General features: G+C 46.8%; 1 protein-coding gene across 4 annotated transcripts; it reads right to left on the bottom strand.

The window, feature by feature from the left end:
* Nucleotides 1-3,374: 3,374 nt before the first annotated feature.
* Nucleotides 3,375-27,604, bottom strand: bicra (BRD4 interacting chromatin remodeling complex associated protein). Of its 4 annotated transcripts, none has more exons than XM_080731683.1 (14): nucleotides 27,574-27,604; nucleotides 22,735-22,780; nucleotides 22,552-22,597; nucleotides 19,512-21,602; nucleotides 19,096-19,284; nucleotides 17,207-17,857; nucleotides 14,737-15,058; nucleotides 13,177-13,274; nucleotides 12,511-12,624; nucleotides 12,336-12,379; nucleotides 9,853-10,001; nucleotides 8,572-8,666; nucleotides 7,145-7,250; nucleotides 3,375-6,834 (listed from the first exon to the last, which is right to left on the bottom strand). In XM_080731683.1, exons 2-14 carry the CDS (start codon nucleotides 22,773-22,775, stop codon nucleotides 4,976-4,978), a joined length of 5,805 nt encoding a protein of 1,934 aa, XP_080587809.1. In that variant the 5' UTR covers nucleotides 22,776-22,780; nucleotides 27,574-27,604; the 3' UTR covers nucleotides 3,375-4,975. The 4 variants fall into 4 exon arrangements, with proteins under 4 accessions (XP_080587809.1, XP_080587808.1, XP_080587807.1 ...); XM_080731682.1 differs by having other exon boundaries at nucleotides 7,145-7,247; nucleotides 22,546-22,597; nucleotides 27,574-27,582; XM_080731681.1 differs by having other exon boundaries at nucleotides 22,546-22,597; nucleotides 27,574-27,582.
* Nucleotides 27,605-27,646: the final 42 nt, after the last annotated feature.

The following is a 27,646-nucleotide window of genomic DNA, read 5'->3' on the forward strand; positions in this document are numbered from 1 at the left end:
GGCATCTACAGGGATAACACCAAACCTCTCCCACTCTGGGCAGGGATGAGCCAAGGTATGGGCACAGAGGGTGTGGATTATGCATGTGTGTGTGTGTGTGTGTGTGTGTGTGTGTGTGAGTGAGTGAGAGAGAGAGACTGTGAGTTGGGGGGGGGGGGGGGGGGTGATGGTGACTGAGTACTACTGAGTACATTTGTACTCGAGTTAAAGTATGCAAGTACTTCATATTAAAAATCTAAAGTAGTTTGCTTTTTTTTTAAGTATTCAACAGTATAAAATACTAAATATTTTCTTTTTATTATCAATGCATCAATACATCAATGTATTAAGATTTTGACTTTTCAGCCCCAAATTCAACGATTTCCCAGAAATGTTATAAATATATAAAAATTGAAAATTGCTGATCTACAGTACAAGCTCACAACACATCGTATGGTGGATTGTGAGTTTCAGTCTATTTTCACTATATATGAAATAAGTGTAAAACGTACTTTTTCCATTCCTAGAAATGTGGTTGAGTCAAACATACAATATTTGTATGTTAAGTACAGATACTCAATAATGTATACTCACTGTAGGTAGTACAGTACAAGTGCATAAATGTACATCCTTATTATCACCATTGTTTTCCTACAGGCCATAATCCCAACGTACCGACGTAGTCAACAGTAAACAACCTCACAGCACAGTGCATTGTTCAACAACATTTGTCTGTAGATGCATTTACCATGACTGTTTTTTCCACGGCATTATTTTAAAAAGTGTTTCACGTCTCACTGTAACATCCCAGCTTTCAGAGACTCACTGTAACATCCCAGCTTTCAGAGACTCACTGTAACATCCCAGCTTTCAGAGACTCACTGTAACATCCCAGCTTTCAGAGACTCACTGTAACATCCCAGCTTTCAGAGACTCACTGTAACCTCCCAGCTTTCAGAGAGAGACCCACATCTTTTCCTCTCATCACTCCTTGCTCCTCCCAAACTCCGTGAACTCTCTAGGCATGCCTAGCGCTGGCCTGAGCCAGTTGGGCTTTTCCACTTCCATACACCACCTGCTGGCTATTCGCTATAGCAGTGTTTCCTAACCTTTTCAGGCCCGGGGCCCCCACAATAATCATATTTTAACTGGGGAGTGGGGACCCCACGACCCTGACGAGCACTAAGTGCTGAGGCATGCATTTTGTATAACATGGTTCTATTGTGAGAATAGCAGATCTACATGCTCACAACCGCCTCGCGTTGCAAGGCGTTGTGAGCATGTAAATATTTGACAATTTGGCCAATGTTTAATTTGTCATTTTAGAGGTATTAAATAGTCCATAAATTGACACGTTGGAAATGTGCAGATACCCTCTATACACTTAAAACTTTATGTTGTTAACAAACCATGTTGCACATTATTAAGTTTAATCATCTAGGGACCCCGCCCAAAATAATTTGGAGACCCCCCCTGGGGGTCCTGACCCACAGGTTGAGAACCACTGCGCTACAACACAACTCATTTTCCAAGGTCCAACTAATCTCTTAAAACAGGGTTCCCAGATTGTGGTCCAACTGACAACTAACTGCCTGCCTGTACATTCACCACTTTTAAAACAAACATAGCTTGAAAAATACTGGCTTCATTGTGCTCCCCAGAAGATGGACCGATTTCGGTGACCAATGGCCATTTCCTCTAGCGCCAGCGGCCCATTCGCACCTTCAAAATCGATTGGACAGTTTCAAATGAAACTTAATGCATTCAGCAAGGATATATGTTATTAATCTTGGTTACACCATGACCTATAATAAATAGCCCTGCCCCGAGGCCAAACTTTCAACTTACACGAAAGGTATCAATCAAATGCGTTGCAATCATGCTTGCTAGAAGAAGAACTCTATTTGAGTGACCCCCATAACCTATCCTCTAGCATCACCCTCATTCCAAAATGACATCTTTCCATACACAATATCATAATCTAACAGGCAGATTCCAGTATGAACCCCACTGATTTTGGCAACACCATGGCCACCCTCTTGTGCCACCCTTTGGCCAATTTCCAGTTAGGTGTCAAGAGCAGACACAGTCTTAGTGCCAAAAGCAGACATTTGTAACTTTTTGCCATTATCATGGACGCGCCCAAGAATTAAACTCTTAGTTAAGGAGGGAAAGCCCACAAAAGAGGGAGCGTTTCGCTGTTACTACTTGTCATCTGTTTCGACACCCAACTCTAACCCTTACCCTAAACCCAACCTCCATGGGGTGAGTCGCTAACCCTTCTGATGCTCCTTTGTCGAAATGACGGTCGTTCGAAAGAGCGAGATTTCCCCCTCAAAAGATGTGCATGTGAAACGGATCTTTGAAAGCTTTTGGGTGGGTGGAGCATTGTGGTTTTTCGATCAAAGTATTTACCAATACTGGTGATAGAAATATAGTGTTGGTTATCATTAATTAGTAAATGACACATTGGTCTAACCCTGCCCCTGTAACAACATGATCACTAGTGTTTGGACACTACTCCTACAGATTTTGCCCTAAAATCACGCTGCGACCTGACGGTTGCTTATCTCCCGATTAGGGAGTCTTACTGGTCATTAATTAGTAAATGACACATTGGTCTAACCCTGCCCCTGTAACAACATGATCACTAGTGTCCCTATTCTGGTGGGAACATTCAGCCAAAATTTGCGAGTTGCAGACAGATTTTCTGTGCAGAAAGTAGAGCAAAAACAGGAAGGGGCCTCGCACCGAGGCCTGGGGAACTCCACTCAACTCAGTATATGGGTTTAAGTGGTTGACCTTCCCCTCTCTCCTATTCTCATAGCTTCTTGTCCAACACCTCTGTCATCATTAGTCATCATGTGGTATGCACAGCCATGACGGGAAAGGACTGCACCGCATGCAGGGACGAGCAGAGAATGTTGGAGAGGCAGGGGCGAAAGTTTCTAAAAGGGCCTTTTGGAGAAAATATTGAAAATAGCAGACCTCCAAGCTCACAACACGTTGCAGTGAGCTTGGAGGTCGTCTATTTTCGGCGTTTGATACCACACTGAAGTAAGCATAATCAAGTCAACACTGGCGATGTGGTGTTATAGAGTTTGGACAAGGCTATTCTCTTGAATGCTACCTTCAGGTCTGGCATGGAAAGAGGGCATTTGCATGTCTTTCACCATAGTAAAAACTGCATTCATGGTCTAGAGAGGGCACTTTTTACGTCCGGAAAAAATGGCAGGGGCTCAAGCCCCCTTTGATGTGTCTATGTGTGCACGTGCCTGACCGCATGCCACCGACATGAAACACTTGAGGAAGACCTGGGGTGCATTTTCATAAAAGAAGCAAGGTTTAATTTACAGTTTTTACTAAATGTACATTTCTTTTTAAAAAGTGTCATTATACACAATAAATACAATACAAAATTAATCTGTAATACTATACTTCAAATTCTCTTACGCTCTTTTTTTTGTACATTATTATTGTCCATCCATCATCACCATCCCTCCACACACGTGATGCTCTTGCTGTGTTTGTTTGAATTGTCCGTCGGGGTGTAGGAGAGAGAACGGTGGTGAGGTGGGGGGGGAGACGGGAAACAGTGACAGAAAAAGAAATTGGAGGAAGTTAAAGGGCCACTTCGCCTCTGGTACAACCAGATCTTATTTTATTGTTGTTTGGGACACAATCAACACAATCCTGAGTTATTCTTTGTGTTCAATCTGTGTTTTGAGATATTTTAGTATTTCAGCTGTGCTAGTGATGCGTTTTGCATCATATGATGCAGCATGATGATGCAAAATGCATCATATGATGCAAAATGCATCACTAGCACAGCTGAAATACTAAAATATCTCAAAACACAGATTGAATACAAAAAATAACTCAGGATTGTGTTGATTTTGTCCCAAACAACAATAAAATAAGATCTAGTTGTCCCAGAGGTGAAGTGGCCCTTTAAAGGGTAAGAATGAGACGGTGAAAAACAGACATTTAATAGACAAGCCTGCCCCCTGCTGACTGAAACACGAGTCCAGTGCAGACTTTGTTCCGAGCCAAGGAAGGTTTTGTGGGGATTCAAACATGGGCCTGGGGGGGGGGGGGGGGGAGGAGAAAAAATATAATTTGACAATTCACTGAATTTCATCATTACATTTTCATTTACACCGTGGTGTTACAGTAACATTACAGCTCCAGCGATCATCAGCCACACCATTATACCGCTTCACAGTAAAAAGAAAAAACAAAGCCCAGTTTCATACTGACAAACAAAATTAATGCAACATGTGTACGTGAAAACGTCGACACGAAAAACTCATTTGAGAGGGTGGAGGCACAAACGATTGTGTTTTTTGATCAACGGTGTCACACACGACGAGACGTAATTACGTATCGTTATTAGCTGTGAAAACCTTGTGAAAAGGTGAGCTTTTTTTTTGGGACCTCTTGCCCTGTTCTTCAGAGCTGCCAGGGTGGTGCCAGGGTGGTGGGAGGTCTGATGCGGAGCGACTGGCATTCAAGACCACAATAGGAATGTACGAATAACAGGGGCGTAAAAGGAAAAATAAAATAACTGAAACAAAGAGTGAAAAACGAAAAGAAACGCGTGACAACGTCAAGCTCAGACCAAAAAAAATGAGTTGCGTTTACTCGATGGCAGTCGAGAGAACGCGATTATGCTGCTACCGCCGCGCAGATACGAGACCGCCAGCGACGGCAAATGACCTTCGAACCCTCCTCCCTGTTCCCTTCATCAGCCCAGGGAGCGCGGTGCGATTTGAGCTGTTAAATGACAAGGAAATGTCTGGACAATTCAACATGGACAAAAACGAAAGCCAACACAGCTTGGCAGAGTAGTACAGTGATACTGTTTTCACAGTGTCCCTCCCTGTCCCCCCTACACACACACACGCACACACACGCGCGCACACACACACACCTCTGTCTCTCTCAGTCAGTCCCCTTTAGCCGTCAGTCCATCCCGGGGCTGAGTGAGGGGCTGTTATCTACCGTGAGTCTGTGGCACGAGGCTGCCGTTATGCCCGCGACCGCCCACCTGAGGGTGCTGGGCCAGGGAGGAGGAGGAAGAGGAGGAGGAAGAGGAGGGGGGCGGGACGGTGGCTCTGTGGGACGAGGCGGCCGAGCCTCCTCCGGGGGGGCGTTGGCTTTGGTGCTGCTGGTGGGGCAGCCTGCCGCCGGCCCCCCCTTTGAGGTGCCGGCCCGAGGGCCCCTGCTGCAGGTTGAGGATGCTGTCGATGGCGCACTGCAGGTGCTCGTTCAGAGAGTCGTCAGGGGGGCTGCCGCTGGAGAAGCTGGCATTGTCCATGTCGGGGGAGTCCGACTTGCAGCGCTTGGCGGGCAGCGAGGAGGAGGAGTCGCGCGACGCGCGGGACGGCTCCTCCGGCGAGGGCGGCCCCGGCGCATGCTGGTCCATTCTAAAAGTCCCTCCCGCTCTCTGCCGGTGCTTCCCGCCGGCTCGCTTATATCGACTAATGTCCGTCTCTTTGTCCGTGTGCGTCTCCTTCCCCTTGTCCTCCGGGTCTCTGTCGTCGAGCTGCGGGAGGTGGTGGTGCGTGGATTTGAGGCTGCGGTTGAACACGTCGTCCACCTTGTCCAGGCCCTGCACCGCGTTACCCAGCCTGCCGCCGCCGCTCCCGTCCAGGCCGGGCTCCGCCGTGTGAGGGTGGGAGGCGGCGTCCCTGCTCCTCTTCTCCACCTTCACGCTGGCTATCACCGTCCGCTCTAAGGGGGGCGAGGAGGCCTCGCGTTTGGGGGGCGACGGCGTGGGTCTGGGGTAGGGCAGGCTCTCGTCGCCTCCTCCGCCGGGCACGCCGGGTCGGACCCGGGGGCTGACGTTCGCCCGATACGTCTTACGGAGGGGGAGGCGACACGTGGTCTGGGAGGGCGTGGAGGTGGGGTTGTGCTGCTTGACTCCGCCCGTGTCGTGGTGCTCTAGCGTGCCGTTCATTTGGGTGGAGGACGAGGACGACGTGGAGGTGGATGAAGACCAGGCGTGGGACAAAGAGGACGAGGAGGAGGCTGCGCTGGGGTCAGCACTGCCTCTCTGCTGCGGAGGCGGAGGGTCGGACTGAGCGCTCGCCGTGCTGGCGGCTGACGACGGCGCAGCAGCCACACTCGCCGGAGACTGAGTCCTGATGACGGAGGAAGCCGCGGGAGGAGGCAGCGCCAGCCGCGGCTTTGCGGGCGGCGGCGCGTTGCTGCTCTGAGGCGGCGGGGGCTGCTGGGCGTTGTGTTGTTGAGGAGGCTGCGGCGTGTGCACCGGGTCCAAGGCGGTGTTGTGGACCACCTTGCCGAAGCCCGTCTGGTCCTGCTTGATCTTCAGCTTGAGGCCGATGCGTCGGCGCGCCTCGTAGGTCTTCATGGGCGGCTTGCTGGTCCGCTGCGGGAGTGCGTCGTCGTCCGCGTCGACCGACCGCGAGGAGAAGGCGGACGGCGACGAGAAGGTGGACGAAGCTGGAGTCGCCCGGCCAAAGGAGGAGGCGGGTTGGCTGGTGGCGGCGGCGGGTTCGGCCACCGTTCTGCTCCCTGTGACCGGGGCCGGAGGACAGCTGGTGCTCGACCACGACACGGACGCCGAACCGCCACCCTGCTTTATCACCAGCTTGGTAGGAGGGAAGGCCGCCGGGGCGGCCGGCGTTGTTGGTGTAGGCGCCCGAGCAGGGGTTGGATGAACGACACTCGGGACCACAGGGACGGCGGGGGTGGCGGCTGCAGGTGCCGCGTCGGGGGCCGCTGCCGCAACCCTGACGCTCGCCAAGCCGGGCTCAGCGAGGGGAGGCGGTTGCTGAGACGAGGCGGTTACGCTCTCCAACAACATCCGTGCGTTCGCCACGTACTCCTCTGCAATCAGAGAGAGAGAGAGGGGATGTGTATCAGTCAATATCACAATTAATATATGTATCAGCCAATTATTTTCATACTGCCCCTCTCTGATACTCTTGTATTGCATTGAGTATTTGCTATCGCTTTTTACGTCTCACTCCCCAATAGTAGGGTGATGGCACTTTACTATTGTCGCACCCAGCGATGTGATTGGTTAAAATCGCAGTTTCTCTTATCGAAACGTCCAATTGCTATTTCTGTAACTCATAGCTAGTTACCCAATAAATATAGTCCAGTAGTAGCAGTATATTTGTGTAGGTCTGCTCACCTGGTCTCTCCTTGGCCAATATCCTATCCTGGCTCAGCGCGATCTTCTCTTCCTGAATGAACATGCGGTCGATCATCACCATCTCTGCCGAGGGACCCAGTCTCTGCTCGGGTTCAAACATCACACACCGTTAGTGCTGCTGACCCATACCACTTCAAAGTGATTAACTACAACAACACATGTCTTCGTACATTGACCAGGGAGGCAGGGACGTCAACTTGTATTCAGTTAGCGGTTTATTAAAAAAAATATCAGAAATGCTTAATAGCTTATTGGTCAATTCACTAAATAATACATACGCATTTTCACACTGTGAGGTGAACTGGTTCAGAGAGAGCAAGAGAAAATGCAACACGAAAAGTGCAGCTCAGGTTTGGGATGTATTTAAATAAGGAGGATGACAGAGTTGCATGCAAACTTTGTGAAACAAAGCTCAAATACAACAGCAGCACAAACAATAGGCTAAATCACGTAAATTACAATCACCCATGTGTCCAAGCGATCCATTATGCACAGATGGGGATGCTAAGAAGAACGTGATGCAGCTGCTCTCCTATGACATTACTTCCGAGGAGAATGGGCCATTAAACAGAGTGGAGAGCTAGTCCAGAGAGGTTTCCCCAATCCCCACCCCTGGAAATGAATCCATTAGAATGGTGGAAAGATAACAGTCTCCGTTTATCCAGGCTGGCTACCTCAGCCAAACGCAATCTGCGTGTGGCAGAGACGTCTGTGCCTTCGGAGCGACTGTTCTAAACAATAAACCTTACTTCGCACTAGACTGACACCAGTACATGTTGACAATCTTCTTTAACAAATATATGTAGACAAGCAGTCAGTAGCCCGTGCAGGGTGTGTACCACATTTGAGTGGCACTTATTACAATTCAATCATCATTGTTAAAGAAGCCTATATAAATGGCAACTAACGTTCATTCTGTGTTAGAGTTGGGAATACTGTATGCATTTTGTAATAACCGTTATTATTAATAACCGAATAATGATGTCAGCTAACCGTTTGCTAAAGTATCCTTTTTTGACAGCCCAGCTATGTGCAATAGCCCAAATTGATAATTATAGAATTGATATAATTATTCTTAAGATTCATAATTGTAATCTGTGGTTTTAAACCTTGGTACAGGAAAGTGTCTCTTTCCAAACCTCCCATTTATGCAATTCAAAATGCCTATTAGTCAGAACTCTGCACACCAAATGATCTCATGTTAAAATAGACTCGCTAACAGAATATAAACTCAGATCTTTCTGAGGTAGGTCAATGAAACATATAATATAAGACAAGTTCTTCCATGCACCTTATAACCTATATTGAGGAACGAACTCGATATATATTGCACAGCACGGCTACCTTGCAGTTTGAAATCTAATGGGGAAAAGAACATACTAAATAAATAAGTGTCATAGATTTACCTTGGACTCTGAAAAGAGCAGGTGGCGATATTTATCCAGCATGGCCTGTGTCCTCTTCAACAGCTGACAGGAGACACTCTCAAACTCACTGTCCACTGGACACAATGGGAGAAAGAGAGAAATGTGAACAAGGGTCTCCTGCTTGGGAGACCAGACATCTACTTAGAGGTGGTGCCATCGTTTTGTACTCGTTAACTCTATATACACATACAAAACAGAACATTAATAGACTCCCAGGTGTGGTTATAATGTGCAAATAAATAAAGTCTTCCCTGTGTATTTGTTGTTACTTTGTGAAAGCTGAAAGCCTCCGAGTCACCATATTGGTTATAATAAACTGTATTGGTACATTTATTCATTTAACAGGGTTCCCACACATTTTTAACAATATTTTATTTTCCCAGAACTTTTACAAAGTTTATTAACCCATTTCCAGGTCTATATAGTATATAATTCACAGGCCCACGGTGCATTCATGTAATATGAGGCTCTTACACGTGTGCTATCAATGCCCCAAGCCAGACTTGAGCGAAGGTGTCACAACATAGAGAACAGATCTACAAGCCAACAACGTTATCACGATGCAATATGTCAGCTTGTAGATCTATGATTTTTGTCACACAACGTCCTGTGTACATTAGGCCACAGGTATTTCACATAATGATTTGACATGTTTTGGGACAGGTTTTTTTTATGAACACAATCAATAGCCATGTATATTTAAACATTTTCCAAAGCATTTGATGATTTTTCTTTTTTTTCTTTTACAAGCCTGGAAAACCGTTTTCTTCTAAATTCAAAATATTTCCAGGAATTTCATGACCGTGGGAACCCTGATTTAACTCATTGACTGCTTTACCATGAGTTTCTGTCCAGGCCGCCAGGCCCGAGTTTCGGGCCGTTTTTGAAAAAATAAAAATTAAAGTCGCGATCACGAAATTGCATGTTTGACCCCCATACCAACCCCATCTTTCAAACATGGCAGCCATGTTTGTTTACATATGAAGAAAACATAATGGCTATCTCATGAATGCCTGAACGGATTTCCAAGCAGATTTTTTTGTTTGAAAGCTGTGCACACACATGGTGCATGATCTAGGCATGGGCGTGCATGATCCGTGCACTATGAATTACATGGAAGTATATGGAGACTGGGGGCATCCTGGCACTTGGCAGCCATTCTTTTAAAAGCAGCAAATGAGTTAAATAAGTTCTGGATTGCAACATTAAGCTCTAGTTGTGTTGTGTCATCTGTAGTGAATGCCATGCGTGAGTTGGTACCTCTCTGATAGTCTTGAGGGGAGTTGGCAGTGCCCTGGTACAGGTGGTAAGGCAGCAGTCTGTGCAGAGTGTCCTCAAAGGAGTGGAAGGGAGCGCTGTAGTTGGGGTGAAGCACCCCACCCTGCTGTTTCCTCAGCTGCTCCAGCATCCTGAACATGTGCCCATGTGTTTTAAAAGAGAGTTAATGGATAGTTAATGGATTTTAACCTTCATTTATCCATATACTAATTAGGGAGAGCAGTCAGTCAGTCAGTCAGTAGGTCACTCACACAATGGATTATCTATTCACTCGCTTCAGCGACTGATCTCAAATTTAACATGGCATTGGCCATTAGCATTATACACACGGTGACGGAGCCCGAATTCCATTTTTCCCAAATTCTAGCTATTTATTAGCGTTTCTTCACTCTACAGCTCTACAACCTGTTGTCAGGGTTACAGTCCGTTCCTCCAGGCCATGGGATCTGTAGCCCCGGGCCTACACACACCTCTCTCACAGTTAGGAATGTTGCAGTCTCTCTCTCTCTCTCTCTCTCCCTCTCTCTCTGTCTCTCTCTCTCTCTCTCTCTCTCTCTGCATGGGTCACGCATGCAACGGGTGATGTGTGTCTCATCTTCCAACGGGTATGGAAAAATTATATGGAGCAAGCACATACATACTTCATTTGTATCCATCATAAATATACACTCCTCCATGGGCTGCTCCTTACATTATGATGCTCCCACATATTCTCACGCACGCACCATGCAGTTACAGTTACTTTCCCCATAACCCACACTCTGCACATATTTTGCAGCACATATCTTCGAACGGGTAAGGTCTAGTTCTATTAGATTTATATTAACACATTTTAGTGCCAAAAATTCACGCTTTTGTGCTGAGGTCGGTAATCTCCGTCAAGATATCTTTTAATTGAGAGCGTTTCAATATCGCCGTTCTCTACTGTAAGAACTATCCGCGGTTGCTAGGAGACCGATGCATGCAAAGATAACCCGGAAATGAAAAGCACTTCTCCATCCGGTTCAACAACTTCTTCTGCGTGGGATTATCTCTGGTTCTAGGTTTCCACAGTGGCCTTAGTCCATTCACACACGCAGTTTAGTGGACACTCGGTAAAATAACAACCCGGAGAAATATTTTTTCCTATCTGGGTTCACGATCGTGTCCACACAGACACGCATGCGCCCTCGAAAATATGGTAAAACACTGAAAAACTCTGTCAGTCTGGTACAAAATGTATTGGAAAAACCCTGGCACTGGCTACAGAAATAATGAAGACTTCGCCAGCCGAAATAGAATGGCTTGTTGTAGATTAGCCGTGAAATTTCTATTATTATATTATGATCTGAGACATAATATTATGTTTATAAACATTAGCGCACTCCCTCTCCCCCAGCGCCGCCGGTTTGTTTTGGTTTGAGGTCCCTCGGTCGTGAACTCACCATAACTATCTTGATTTCCATTGGCATAGAGTGTCGTCTTCCCCCCGTGGCGCTTCGCGTGCGTGATCCGTGCACATCGCGGTAAACGAATGTAATCCCGTCAATATGAAGACCCTGTGACAACTTTGATCTGGTCGAAAACATCCCCGAGATGCGCTATGCTAACGCTTCCTCCTCCAATGAAAGTGAACGGAAAATTTGTTATAGAGAAGGGATAGTCACCAGAAGCACTTCCGGTTCATGTGCAGAGAAGAATGCTGCAATTGGTTAGACGGGTGGTGAGACAGAGAAGGGGTAGCGATCGTTTTTTTAAAATCATTATCACTTATTTCATTTTTAATGACCTAGTACGGTAAAAGACGGCGCGGCTGAGACTCCTTGCTCAGATGTCCGGTATATTCCGGTTTTAATATTAAGGGGCTCCCCGTGGCTTGCAAAGTGTTAATACCTGGCAATGAGTGTGTGAAAACCTTAGCTGGGCTGTTTTTAGTTCAACACTCCATTGTCACAGTTATCTTATGATGCGTCGTATTACTTTGCTGTATACAAATAGCTCGTTAACCCATTTAGGCCTAGAATTATTGACTGCTTTAACCAGTGAAAAATAGCAGATGAGTGCCGCGCTGCAAGCTTGTAGATCAGCTATTTTTGAAAAAGTCATGAAAATGTGTGCAAATCTTTGAATATATGTATTTTCAAAGCGAACGGTTGTAACTCAAATTTTGCTTCTGGGTGGTCCCTGGAACTAAATATTTTGAGATGCGGGTCCGTGGCCAAATAAACATCATTTTGGGGGTCCTTCACATGAAAAGGTTTGAGAACCACTGACATAGTAGTCTCTCAAGAACAGATTAACTGAGCTCCAGTTAAGTGAAAAGGACCTTTTCTTTGACGATGGCTTAGCCAGATTGCTGACATAGAAACGTAGGTTTTTCAAAAAACCTTAGAAGGATTCAAAAGACACTTATAGAATCGGGTCAAAATTCTAATTTTCACGATTTTTCAAAAATAGCAGATCTACAAGCTCCAACTTATACACACCTTGCCTCTTTGCTGGGCTCCGCACTGAAAGGCATCTTCAACGTCTGTGATGTGGGCAAAGGATATCATGGTTCAGTCCAGCATTCACATTAAAAGAGTTACATTTATGGATGGTTTCAAAACATGCACGGACACTGCAGAGAAACAAGGGTGCACTGAGTGAAAGCACCCATACCTGTGTTTGTACCGGGGCAGGGGGTTGCGGACAATGCAGAGCAGCCATTTGTGAGCCCATCACCTGCATCTGCACCCCTCCGACTGAGCTGATCACCCCTGGCTTTGGCTGGCCCTGTGGGGACAGACATGGTGCAAGAGATTTGAATCCAGACTGCCTGCATTCTTTACTAATAGTCCGTAAAGTCCTTTAGTTTTAGTCATTTTACTTGAACCTGTTTTTTGCAAATTAACTGAACAACTGATGACACCAAACTACAGGATTAACGTTCTCGTCTCTTGGGCCACTGACTACAGTACATATGGTGGGGACTACATACATGGCAATTTGTAGAAGAATTGAGGGCACGCGAAAGAAAGAATGTAAGAACATATTTTACCAACTAGCTACATTTATCTGCAACTTCAAATGTTAGTTCTGCATTTGCTGGTCTTATCTAAGAGCAAGGCATTAAGGATGTGCGGGAATGCAAACATGTCAGTGTGGTTTCATTCCAGAGAGCCTGTTGCCTACTGAAGCACTTTCAACTTGCTTCCCTCTTCGTCTCATCTTAGATCAGCCTACATCATGGTGGGCAACTTTGATTCACTCAAATATAGCTCGACATTGTGTGACGTAACCCACCTGTACAGGCTGTGTAAGGCTAGCGGGAGTGACGTAACCCACCTGTACAGGCTGTGTAAGGCTAGCGGGAGTGACAGTCTGGTTCACCATGGTTCCACTTGGTCCTTGGACACCAGGGAATATCTGTAGGTCACTTGATGCTAGAACAAGAAGCACATCATTGCAGGTCATTAGTAAGTGTAGGAAATTAAAAACACAATCAATGCCATTGACGAGTACATTATAAAAAATAAAATAAAAACAGGTTCAGTGCCATTGAAGAGTATAATCGCCAATCGGTCTTTCCATTGTTTTATATTAACACCTTCTAAGCCTGGCCGTACTCCCTCGGACTTCCTACTTGGTCCAATCAGCCACACGTCTATTCCCGGACTTTTGATATAAATGATAATAATAATAAAAAAAAAAACATCGGCCATTCTTCTCTGTGTCATTTTGGAGCCATCTGAAACGGTTAATATCCTCTCTCAATCATTTTCTGGGACTGGGTGTGATGCTCGTAGTATCCAGCAGGCCGCGCCGTTGACTCACATTCTGGATGGATGGGTGGCTAGGAGTGGCCTCCTACTCTCCACGTTGTTGAAACTCGACAAGAAGGGCACACAACATGGCTGCTCTTTGTCTCTGTTCGTGGATCGCGGTCTCAATCATGTTCGGGCGCCGCTTCTCTATCGCTCCTTTCCCTGCTTCGCCGCACGTAAACGAATGGAATTGATCTCCCCTCCGCCTCGCCAAAGTAAGATCGCCGACCTCTGCAGGATGAATATGTACGCTGTATCGAGCACTCCATTACGTGTTGTTATCATGTGGGCTTTGTTTTTTTAAAACATGTTTGTAAATAAATGGCTTATTTCTTCGGCGCTACCTCTGTTCAGAGGGTTCTGCCGCGGCTTGCAAGGTGTTAAATCGTGGCCTCCTGTAGCAGGAACTCAGTTTCCCATGATGCTTTTATAAACATCTACATATCCGCTTCCGGATTCAGCCCAATGATAAGGCAATGCAGAGAAATGCATTTATCTAAGACTCGACCCTCAGAGTGTGTCAATCATCAGAAAACGCCTTTTTTCAACGGGCTGTAACTACATTTGTATTTTCTGGGTGAAAGAAGACCTGTTCGGTGGACATTAGAAACAGCGTGAACACGTAGTGGCTTCCATGGGTCTTCAAAAGAAGGTAATATCAATGAAAAACGCTGGCAAGGTTTACCGACCGACCTGAATTAATAAATACCTGGTATCGATTGTGTTCATTTATGTGGTACTAGGGCTGTCACGATTATGACATTTTACATGACGATTAATTGTCACTCAAATAATTGCGATTAACGATTTAATTGTGTTTTTGTCATTGACAATTACATTTCCCTTTGGTTTTTAGGCTTTGAAGTTGCACATGGCAGATATGACACATAACCTAAATATACAAAGAAATTACTGATATATTTGACAACTTTATACTTGTGAGCTTGTAGATCAGATATTTCTATTTTTTACTTTAAAAAAAATTAATAATCACGATTATGTCAAATAATTGCGATTAGACGATTATGTAATAATTGTGACAGCCCTATGTGGTACTTGTGAGTAGTATACTACGAATTACCTGTGACAGGAGTCTTGACCAGCACTGAGGTCTGCTGCAACACGGGGGGAAGTTGAGTGGGTGCACCTACGCTGGCCGACTGTATTATCACCTTGTTTTCAACAGGCACATCTTGCTGGGAGCTTAAATGACTTGTGGCCAGAGGTGGTTGAGCCAGAGCCTGAGGCTGGGAGTGAGGTTGCGGCTGGGGCTGAGGTTGCGATTGGGGCTGAGATTGGGCTTGTTGGGGCTGCAGCTGTGGTTGTGGTTGTGCAAGAGGTGGAGCCTGAGGCTGGACCTGTTGGACTTGTTGCTTGACCTGCAAGAGAATGCCCTGCTGCACCTGCAAGAAAACCATGGAGGAAGAGAGTTGTTCAAGGCAAGCTGTTTGACAAAACGGAAAGGTAATCAACGGGGTAGAAAAGTGATTAGCCACCACCAGAACACACCGTCTAATCACAGGTTTTGAAATATATTGTATATTAACAGGAGATGTTTCCACTAATGCAGTTATTTTCAGATTTTGGGTTGGTTTATATGTTCTTCAAAGTCATTACAATGTTACCCAACTTACCGGAGAGCAACTGGGTCAATATTGGCTAAACATCACTGATAGTCGGGGGCGTTAGGGAGATGACATGGTAATTTTGTGCTAATTAGTCTAAAAGCGCCAAATTTTGCACAGATGTAGCCCAGGGCATGCTCTAATGATTTCGCTAGGGCGCCCGAGTCTGCGACATTCGGGGTCGCCACAGCGGCCAGATCAAGTTTTTCTGGGTATTTAAGTAGGATGTGAAGGGTCTAATTAGGGGTTTGTCATGATGCAGAATCCATTGCAATCATTTGTTTCGCACAAAAAACATTCCTTGTGCTACAAATGGCCCCAGAAAACGATGGTTTAGTGATGAAAAGTGATGAGTCATCACTTTTCAGAGTTTTGTGGGTGTTTTCTGGAGCTGTGGCGACCCCGAAGGTCGCTGACTCGGGCGCCCTAGCTAAATCATTAGAGCATGCCCTGAGCTACATCTGTGCAAAATTTGGCGCTTTTAGACTGATTAGCACGAGAAAGAAAACGGCCTCCGACTAACATGGATGCTCACCCATACATGCATTGTTTTCTGAGGCCATTTCTATCCCAAGGAATGTTTTTTGTGCAAAACAAATGCTTGCAATGGATTCAGCATCATGACAAACCCCTAGTTAGACCCCTCAGATCCTACTTAAATACCCAGAAAAAATATGTTTTTCTGGGTATTTTCCTCCTGTATAAAAAGCCAGTGGGAGCCCAACTTGATTTGGCCGCTGTGGCGACCCTGAAGGTCGCCGACTCGGGCGCCCTAGCTAAATCATTAGAGCATGCCCTGAGCTACATCTGTGCAATATTTTGCACTTTTAGACTGATTAGCGCGAAATATTATTAACGCCCCCGACTATGAGCCGTTTGAGAATACACAGAGATTTGAATTGAATCGAATCAAGAGACTATTTGCAGCTAAACTTTTCAAATCAATCTGCAAGCAGCATGATAAAATGCATTCAAATTTCAAATACAGCTACAGCAGGACTTTGACAGAATATAATGGCATTGTGACATTTTGTGTGTTGGATTACCACGGGTGTAACTGAAACCGAATCCGCGATGCAAATGGCCCTGAATCACGGCACAATGGTCTGTGCACTAGCTGGCTGAGCCTCCAGGCAAACCCTCCAGCTAGTTTTAAGTGTCACCAAATACATTTTCATAACGTTCTGTAATGAAAACCAATCTTACCAACGGCTGGTATGCTTTGGAAAATGGGTCAGCAGGTAAGGTCAAGAATATTGTGAGTTGTATGGGCTAAACATCCCAGGCCCCGGGTATAGTCTTTAACCCATTCAGAACAGGTACACATTATTGTGTATTATTATTTTATGCTTTAACTATTGAAAAATAGCAGATATACAAGCTCACAGCGCGGCACTAGCTTGTAGATCTGCTATTTTTGAAAAATCGTGAAAATTAGAATTCTGACCCGATTCTATAAGTGTCTTTTGAATCCTTCTAAGATTTTTGGAAAAACCTATGTTTCTATGTCAGCAATCTGGCTAGCCATCGTCAAAGAAAAGGTCCTTTTCACTTAACTGGAGCTCAGTTAGTCTGTTCTTGAGAGACTACTATGTCAGCGGTTCTCAAACCTTTTCATGTGAAGGACCCACAAACTGATATGTATTTGGCCACGGACCCGCATCTCAAAATATCTAGTTCCAGGGACCACCCAGAAGCAAAATTTTAGTTACAAACGTTCGCTTTGAAAATACATATATTCAACGAGTTGCACACATTTTCACGACTTTTTCAAAAATAGCAGATCTACAAGCTTGCAGCGCGGCACTCGGTGCCGCGCTGTGAGCTCGTATATCTGCTATTTTTCTATAGCTAAAGCATTCAATAATTCTAGGCCTTTAATAAATGTGTGAAATGTTTAAAATGAACATGTTGGCAAATGAATACCTGGTGTAACTTGTCCAGCAGCTGTTTCTGCTGAGGCGAGGGCTGGGCGATGGTGGACAGCGTCTGGATCTGAGCGCCGACCAGCTGGAGGTGGTGCTGCTGCTCTGCCGTCATGCCTTGCAAGGGGAGCTGGCCTTTCACCACCGCGGCGACGGGGGCACTGGGAGCGAACTGGTGCTGCGCAGGCGGCACCGGAGGTGGTTTAGGGGAGCGCGAGGTGGGAGGGGCGTCTTGCTGAAAGGGAGAGAGCTGACGGGTCGGCCGTACCTGGGACAAGAGCTGGACTTGAACGTTAGCCGGCTGGGCCTGTGTCTGCTGCTGGGGCTGGCTCTGGGGGGGCGGCGGCGGCTGCTGCTGGGGGGACCCGGGGATCTGGTTGTGAACGATGAAAAGCGGGGGATGTGACGAGGGCGTGCACGAGCGCGAGGGAGTTTGAGACTGCGGTTGTGGCTGCGAGGGGGGCCGAGACTGCTGCTGCTGCTGCTGTTGTTGGTGGTGGTGCGGGGACTGGATCTGCTGGCCCAGGGTCAGCGGGGACTGCGAAGGCTGTGGACTTTCCGTCCGCGGAGGCACCGTGGCGTGGGAGGCGAGGGCCGGCGACGGAGACATGCTTTGGATCCTCACGGCCTGTTGATGTCCGCCCGAGGGAAGCTGGAGGAACGAAGCCACAACAACGTCATGACAGTTTGACCATGAGGACGTTTGCATGTTCATTAAGAGGAAACGAAAAGGCAGTGGGGGCACAAGAACAGAAACATCAGAACACAAGAGAATGTAGAACATCGACCAGAAACAAAAATCAATCACACAATAGTTCTGCATGCACAAATAGGAGAAAGAAAAACTACATGGACGCTCAAAGTGTTTGATATCAACAACAAAACTGCACAGATGTCACAATACAGAAGCAGAAGTACTGAACCTTAAAAAACTAGCAGCTGCTAATACAAATGTCAGAACAGAAGCCAAATGATTTTGACCAACGTGTGAAGAAAATTGTATATCTTTTTTTTTTTTTTTTTTAACTGAACAATCATCATTTGTTGAGCCCCAAAGGAAACAGCTGACACAAGCAAGAGATCAAGGTCTGCAGGTCTGTGATGGTAGTTGAGTTTAGGGTGATCTGAAGATTTCAGGGAAGACGGGGGAAGCGGGAGATTTTGATTTGCTGAGAGCGTTACACTGATCACGGGTAGTGGTTACGGGGTTGGAGGGTGGCGTGTGGGGGGGTAAGGGAACTGAAAGCAAAGAGTGTAGCCAAGGAGTCTAAACGACAAGTGTGCGGAGCGTGGATTAATTTCCAGTGGGTCAGCCACTGGTGCCTGATGCAGTTAATGACAATGAGTCGACTGGACATGATCACACAGCTGGATGACAAGTTATAACAGATGATTTGAGTCGTACTCTTGGATGGATCTTTTACAGCACAAGCATGTTTCAGTAAATTCTCACGAAAGACACAGCTTTGAATGAAACAACATGCCATGAACCAAATGAGTCAAAAGAACTCAGGATGAACTTGGGTTAGAGGAACATAGTAGAGATTTTTAAGAATGAATGCTATGCGTTTGATATAGCTAGACATTCAAAATATGACATTAGACAACATTTAATGCACATAGAAGAAGGAAATAAATGAGCATGCAGCTTACATAAATAACGGACACACAGAGGGTGCAAACAAATTGGAGGGAATTTGTGAGCTTGAGGATTATACACGTGGGACGGAGTGAAGAGCGAATGCAGAGTACAAGCAGTGGCACACACAGAGTAGTGAGGGAGAAGGAAAGAGGAGATTGCTGGAATGAACGATGTCCTATTAACGCAGTGGCAGCAGTGGCAGCAACAAGTGGGGGGCGGGGCTTAGCGTAAAGGGGCTTTTTTTCTACCTGCTTTACCACAGCTGCCATGTGGGAGGGGCCAGGGGAGAGGGCGGGGCTCTGACCCGCCCGAGTGTCAGCTAATTGGCTGTCATGGACCGAGGGTGCCGGACCAGCGACGCTGTTGCCGCTGACGATAACAGATGCTGGTACGCCCACAGAGGGGGTCGAATCGTTCTCAGTTTGGTGCTGCGGCTCCTGACATGAGTACATTTACCGGGTACATTTCAGGACGAGGGGAGGGAGGGAGGAAGGGGGGGTTGGAGGGAAGGGGGGAGTAAAATAGTAAACCAGAGAGGTCAGACCAACGTCACTCCGTGCAGGTTATGTTTCTTTTTTCCATTTTTGAACATTTGTTTTTATTAGTTGAATGTTAACTGTAAAACAACCGACAGCAACAACATGCAAGGAAGCGACTCACATACCTGTTGCAGGAACATCTGCAGAGACTCCTGGCTCAGTATCATGCTGGACCCTGTGGCCTGGTTGGTGAACAGCACCCTGCCCGGGCTGTGCTGGGCCTGGGCCAGTCCCATCGCCGTCACGGCGGACGAGGTGGACACGGTCATGGACGGAGAGGAGGCCGGGATGGGGCCCGCCGTGGACACGGAGGGAGCCGGCTGCATGGTGAGGATGGAGGCCTGCTGCGGCAAGTGCTGCTGCTGCTGGCCGGGTCCGTGGGCCGCCTGGTCCGCCGTGCTTCCCAGCACCGTGACGCTGTCGCCGGGCTGGCCCTGGGCCATGGCCGCCGCTCCCGTGCTGCTGCTGCTGGGGACGCCGCCGGCCTGGGGCTGGTGGAGGGCCTGCTGCAGGCTGACCGCCGGGCTCAGACCCTCCACCTGACCCAGCATGGTCAGGGAGTTCGGGATGGGCATGCCCTGGATGACCGTCTGGGCGTGACCCGTGACGGGGTGGCTCTGGGTCGGGTTTGGACCCTGGGCCAGCGTGACGGGCATTTGAAAGAGCGTGTGCGGACCCATTTGGCCCGATTGCAGCTGAATGGGTCCGGAGAGGATGTGGGCCCCGCCGTGACCCTGCGAGGTCAGCACCTGACCCAGGTTGATGTTCTGGTTGAGGATCTGGTTGGTGATTATCTGCCCATTGGGACCCTGGCTCGTTATGATGTGATGACCCCCGGGGTGCTGGGTCAAGATCTGCCCGCCTGCCTGTAAGTGAGGCAAGAGAAACTGGTGGTTCTGGCCCTGTAGGGAGGGAATGACAAAGGCCTGTTGGTTGCCTGACTGGTTTAACAAATGCACACTGAGGGGCTTGCCAGAGGGCTGCCCTCCTTGCTGTTTGAACAGGGCCTGTTGGAACTGTTGTTGTTGTTGTGTTCCAGCCTGTGTGCTCAGAACCATATTAGAGCCCGGCTTGCCTGTAAGAAAGGCTACATTCTGAGCAGCGGAGACGGGGATCTGCTGCAGCCCCAGAGCCTTGTTGGTGTCGTTCTGCACAGGCTGGCTCCCTGGCTGAGGCGGCTGCTGCTGCTGCTGCTTGAACAGTTTTGGCTGGATGGCTCCACCCTGAGGGGGTTTGGGCTGGATGGGGGTGGGTGTGCGCTGGATGATCACATTCTGCATGATTTGGCCTTGGGTTTGTGTCTGGGGTCCCATGCCTGCGCTTATAGGGGTGCTGCCAAAGCCCACAATCCCAGTGGTAGCCGTCATAGTGCCACCACTACTGTTGTTTGCGCTGCTGACACAAACGGCCGGTCCGTTTAAAGCTGGAGATCCCAGGGAAGCTTTGCCCCCTTGGATCAGAAGTCCTCCTCCAGAGCTAAGAACTGAGCCTCCTAGCCCCGCCTGTGTCCCTGCACCTGATACCTCTGGCCCAGGCTGGTGCAGCTGGTAGCCCCCCATGGCTTTGGCCAGGATCGGCTGCCCAGACTGGTTGATAGTCATGACTGTGTTCTGGCCCACAACCTGAATCTGTCCGATACCCAAATGCCCAGACTGACTCCCATTAGGAAGAGCTTGGAGACTTGAAATGGGTTGAAGAGTTACATTTCCCAGGCCAACAGGCTGCATAAATGGCTGAACACTAATGGCCTTGTTCATGACCTGAGGCTGAAGCTGCAGGCCCTGGTGAGCCAACACTGACCCCAGCATGTCGGCCGCGGCATTGGCCGGCGCGCCGGCGGAGCTGGGGCACGATCCGGGGAAGATCGCGGCCGCTCCTATTCCGACGGCGGCGCCTCCCGTTCCAGACAGGCTGGCGTCAGGCAGCGTCTGGACCACCTGCGTGAGGCCCGGGATCCCAAAGGAGCCCAGGTCCAGCTCGGCCTCGGCCTCCTGCAGGCTCTGCTCTGTGATGTTCGCTTCGGCCAAGCTCTGCTGCAGGATGTCGCACGGCTCGTGGTTCGTCCCGATGCCGTTGCTCCCGCCCTCGCCGCTGCCGGGGGACCCTCCCAGGATGTCATCGTCCTCCAGGAAGTCCAGGTCCACGCTGACTCTGGGCAGGCCCACCGGCTCGCTGGCCAACAGCTGGACTGGCGGCTGTGCCTCCGGAACATGTCCCTGAAACGCAAGGGGAGGAGGAAAAGTGAAACCATGCAGGGGGTCGACAGCAACTCTGATATGGAATGAAGAGAAGCGTGGAGCTGCCCGAATGTCAGAGAGGTCAGCAAAGCGAGGCCCCCCAAAAAAACACTTTGGAGGGAGAGGAATCACACCATGTGCCAATCAAAGCTCAGATAGTAAGATGCTTGTTAGTGGAAAGGGAGGAGGTTGGGAGGTTGCATGCTACATACATGGATGGAAAAACAAAACAGGAGGAAGGGGGATTTTGGGGGATGTTACTCACCCCAGCGGTAGAGAAGAACGAGCTGGAGGGGTCACCCGAACCATCCAAAAGGTCGTCAGTGTCCAACTACAGACACACCCACCCAGGATAGGACAGACAGAAACCAAAAGGTACCCAAGAGAGCAGGGGAGGGGGGGGGAGAGCCACCAGGACAGAGAAACATACAGGCCGTCAAACAAAGGAGGGTAAAACCAGAAAGGATCAGGACACGAAAGAGAGAACGCAAAGTAGAAAGGAACAGGGAGAAATAAGGGGCAGAGGAAGCAAAAGAACAGGAATAACACAGAGACGGGAAGCGTTAGTGTTAGCATTTCTCATTTGGTGAATTAGGCTATTAAGAGGGGATAGGCAGGCTCAAGTTGAAAATCATAAGAGTGCACTCCAAAAGCAAAGACAACCACAGGCAGAGAGTCCATGGAACAGTAAGACAAAAATAAAATCAGCAGGGAAGAAGCTCGCAGGAGAGGGGGGTGGAGGGTATCAAAGGCTTATCTGTGAGCGAGAGGAATGTGTCATGTCAACCCCAGCAGAGAAATAAAATAAAAAACCAAAAGGAAAATACATGGGACAAAACCTCAACGTATTGCATTCACAGTTCAAGAGTTGCAAATGTAAATCTCTAATGGATGCCACATTGTCCAACATGAGATCTCTTACACTCACATGGGTCTCAGATCCATGAAGAAAGTCGTTGAGTGCTTCTGGGTCACTGTAGAGACAAAACGTACCATGATTCAGCAGGGAGCCATAAATAATCCCAAATGGGAGGGCAAATTAAAAAGACAAAAAGAAAGTGACCTGTTAACAGTGTCAGTTTTGACAGTGTTTGTTTTGACAATGACGTACCAAATTACATCTAGCAGGCACCTGCCGTCCTCATCATCCATGACAACTGCAAAAGACAAGCACAGAAGAGCTCAAAGAAATGCTACAAATAGGGATGGACATCGGTATCGGCCAATATCAAAAATCGGCAGGTCGGCAGGTCACTGACATAAATCCGTTTTATGCCAATTGTGTCTATGGCATTGCACAGCATGATGCTCTGGTCCTGTGACTAAAGTAAACATTAGCAAGTAGCAGCCAGTCTACTTAGTGGCAGCCTACAGAATACAGATGGTGCTGATTACTCCAATGTAAGGATATATTCCATAATCCTGTGTCAATGTCGTCTCCAAAAAGAAGGAGAAAAAAAAACAGACTGTCATATTAGACTGGATATTGTCTGTGTTTTTGGATATTGTACTATTGTGATTGATTTGGCATTAGTGTTCTTCTAGCTTATTGGTACTCAAATTGAAGTATGTATTGTAGGCCTACTTGGCCTGAAAAAAGGGTATTTGAGCAACCCTATTTTCTAGTTCTTAGCTAAAGAAATCGGTATCGGAAAAAACGGTTTTGGCAGGTCAGACCTTCATAAAACCGGAGGATCGGTATCGGCCAAGAATTTTGCAATCGGTCCATCTCTAGCTACAAACTTCTTGTTCGACAACAATTAAACAAAACATACAGGAAACTAGAACTGCACTCTGTCGAAGTGCCAACTTGTGCACAAGTATGCCAACTTGTGCACAAGTAGGCCATGTATGGCCTACTTGTGCGTCAGCAGAGCGCGCCATAAGGTGCGCTCACCACTGGCATCACCACTGGCGATGCCAGTGACATCACCACTGGCATCACCAGGAATGCTGGTCCCTCATTGGCTGTTAATGTTGATGTTGCCAGAAATGCTGGTCCCTGATTGGCTACGGGCTTAAACACACACAGCTACCTACCTACATACGCAGCCGAACGCAGTACTTGTGCGCCCTGCTGGGGCAAGTAATTAAAAGGGCTGTACTCACAATAAACACACCCTGCTGTCAGAATAATATCTTAACACAAAGTAGTTGGATATCCTACCTACCTAAGTGGTCACCAAATATATTTACAGCGAGCTTTAGAATTATTTTGATTAAAACATTGACACGTTTTTCTTGCCACTGATAAGCTTCAAACTTACTTTGAATGTTAAATTACACTGATAGCTCTAGCTGTAAGAGATCTCAGATCAATGGAAGTTATTGGAAGGTTTGAAAGAAGATCAGGTAGAACCCAAGTACTTTACAGATCATGGCTATATTCAGTGTTAATTCAATTTGTTAGATATTTGTTTGTTCCTGATCCTGCCACTTTTGGGTCATGCGAAACTGGTTGTCGCGGAGAAAGCAAATCAATAAACATCACCAAACTCTTATTATTATTATTAGACTTATTGTCAAATGCTTTTCCAAACCCGTCAGTCAGTATGCCGCAGTGGACTTGGCTCAGTCTGGATTACTCAGAACCAACATGGGAGTACTTACTGTACATGGTTGGCCACAAGAATGCAATTCAACACGGATGTGAATTGAATTCAACTTAAGTCAGGGTCCATCTCCTGCAGAGTATAGGTAATAGCTTCCAGTATTTCAGAAGATATTCACAAAAGAATTAAAGATGGGCAGCCTGAACTAATCTCAGCCTAATGCCTCATTCACACTACAGATATATAGTTGAACGTTTTGCTTGGTAATTCAATGTAATCTCAATGGAAACCAGCTTTAAAGGCTGGGCATGTCGGCTGTCCTTGGAATCCAGCCTTTAAAGCTGGTTTCCATTGAGATTACATTGAATTACCAAGCAAAACGTTCAACTATATATCTGTAGTGTGAATGAGGCATTAGTGTCATTTTAGTGTAGAAGAAAAACCTGAAACTGTCCAAATATTTATTGAGATGGCTGTGGCTCATCATGTACAATGTAAACAGAGTGAGAAGAAATGTCATTGGATGCCCCCCCCCCTTTGATTATTGCATAATTAACACTGTTAAAAATAGAAACAAAAGAACCAGGATCACCGTTCAATGTACTGGTTCTCAATGTGGGGTCCTAGCAGGGGTTCTTTCAAACTGTTTTGACTCAGGGCACCCCTGAATTACACCGTACATTTTTTTTAATCTTACACCATATTACGCGACGCAAATACAGTATGCATCTTTCCACCTGAGATACAGCAGACTATGTCACAGAGAAATATGTGGTTCCATCAGAGAAATATGTGTTTCCATGGAAATAACTTTATAATTGACGTTTAACCACTTGAACCCCAGCATCCCTATTCTGGGGGGAAGGTTCATCAAAAATAGCCAATATACAAGCTCACAACGTGTGACAACGTTGGAAAAATAACTCATCAAGTACAGTGCAAATCACGTCTGTTTTACTAAGCATAGTGAAGTGATATATTGATGAATTCCAGATGTTATCAGATTATTCTGAGGCACCCCTGGACTGGCATTATGGCACCCTAGGGTGCCACGGCAAACAGGAAACCCTGCTTAAGGGTTTTCTCTGGGGACCTTATCGGGTCCATCCGTACACTCCAACTTTAAAGTCACATCACAGGTTTACAGGTGTTAAAAAGCGGGTGAAACTCCCATCATTTGCAGCGTTCGGGAAAAGTGACAAGAATAGAGATAGAAGACAAGGCCAGGAAAACAAATATGACAAATATTCCTAATAATGAGTAGAGTGAATATATACTGACACTCTTAAGAGTTAATGTGTATCAAACTGGGGGTCCTTGAAATTAAAAGGGGGCTGTAACTGATAGTATTTTGTTCAAATACATTTAATAGCTATATATTCCCATAGTAATCATTTGCTATAAGTAACGGGTCCCCTGTCTCTCCAGCTCTTTAGTGAAACATTTTTTTTTTTTTTTCCTGGCTGAGATAACAATTTCATCTCATCAGGAGAGACTCTTAAGCCTCTATCAGAGTCCAGGGTGAAGAGCTATTCACTTCACCGCGTTGTAGTTTCCTAGCTATCACCTAGGCTTTGTTATGTATTTTTAGGTGATGACTAGAAAACTACACCGCGGTGAAGTGAATGGCTCTTCACCCTGGACTCTTTACACTTACAGGATATTGGAGGCAAAAACAAAACAAAAACAAACAAGAACAACCGGGTGCTGATAGTGCCAGGCACTATTTAGTGCCTCTGGGATCAGCAATAACAAACATTGAAGAAAAGAAGGGGAAAAAAAGATGCAAGAAGGGCACAAAGAAATTATCAGGAGAGAGAAGTAAAACCAAGAAACTTGTCATTACAGGATTCATTAGCAAAAAAAACTTAATACAGGCAAAGTATCAGTAAATTGGAAGAGATGAAAAAAGAAAAAAAACGAGCAAACAATTTGGAATTGGATTTGGAACACTAAAATTGAAGCTTATAAATGGGTTCCCTCTCCTGACTGGATGACAATTGGTGACCCACTTGGAAATGTATTCTCTGTGTATCAAAGAGGTGGAGGAGAGACTGGGAGCAGTGGGAGGGAGAGAGACAGACCACTGGTACTGAACTCTGCAGTGATGATGATTGCTATCACAATATAGAACTTTTAATGCATCACAAAAACACGTTGTTTTAACCAAAATAACTAATTATAGCAGCTTACAGCACCTTTTAAAAAATGCTGAGAGTCCCCGTTTTAATGCAACAGGCCACATTTCACTGTTGTTTTGAGATCAAGTGACAGCGGTGCTGCTGGGCATCAACAAACTGACAAACGAACTGGTTAACAAAAAAACAACAACAACCAAACTAAACACAAAAAACTACCAAATCAAATAAGAAAAAACAAATAAACGAAATCTCGAAGAAACCGCGCGTTTAACTCGGCCCGACGTGATGATCGTGGATTTGCCACATTTGTTTAACTCCTGGTCCTCCTCGGGTCCTGGTACTAACAGCGGTGTCGTTCGCCGACACGAACTGATGTTCAAGCAAATACAACAGCATCGTCGCGATCAGTCACTTCTTGTCGGCGAGCGCCACCGTCCCCGAGCTCAGCAGTAGTAACGCAGGATATGAATGGGGCAAAGGAAGACACTGCTGTGCAAAACTGCTAACAGGCTAACGAGCTAAAGCTAATGTTTTCAAATAGCTCTGCGTGTATATTCGGTCAAATCGTGAGAAAGGGTTGAAATAAAGCCCCCGTCCCGCAAACAGGTAACCCAACAGGGAGGCCTTGACACGACGAAATAACGTGCACGAATCTTCCTTCCCGTTTTAGTTCTATTCGCTCCATCTTGGCTTATTATTATGTCGTTAGCTTTAGCTTCTTAGCTTGGCCAAAAAGCTAGCCTGCTAAGGCTAAGCTAAAAGGCTATCAACAAATATTTCAGAGACGGAACCAGACACAGTCAGGACGGTCGCTCAGTGCGGAGACCGTTGACATTCAACAACAACACCAGCAACAACCGTCCGGGACTCGAACAACAACACACTGTTTTTGTGGGGCCTCGGAGCGGATTGTTGCTTTTTTTAAACTGTTAACGCATTAAGCAGCGTTATCCACATACACAGTCATGTCTGTGCTGTCTCCCTGCAGAGTCAGTGTAGGGAATGGGATAGCGTTCTGCTGTGGAGCGCTAGGCTGGTATAAGGTACGGTTGGCTGGTAGTAGTACTAGTGCAATGCTTGGGAATTTCGAGTGGGAAATATAACGGCCGTTTTTTTAATAGCCAACGGTCGCCCGCTGGCGCGAGGCTACCAGCGTTCGCGAGCGCCCTTGCAACGCGGTTCGAATGCTGCAGCGTTTAACGGCGGTTATTGACAGTTTAAATAAGAGAATATAAGCTAACATTATAACAAACTCACCCGAGACGATAGAGGTGCAGGCAAGCGCGGGGTCTCCGGAACAGCCTCGCAGGGGCTGTGCTGAGCCAGGACC

The sequence above is a fragment of the Nannobrachium achirus genome, assembly GCF_963921795.1.
Source record: "Nannobrachium achirus genome assembly, chromosome: 8".
Lineage (NCBI taxonomy): Eukaryota > Metazoa > Chordata > Actinopteri > Myctophiformes > Myctophidae > Nannobrachium > Nannobrachium achirus.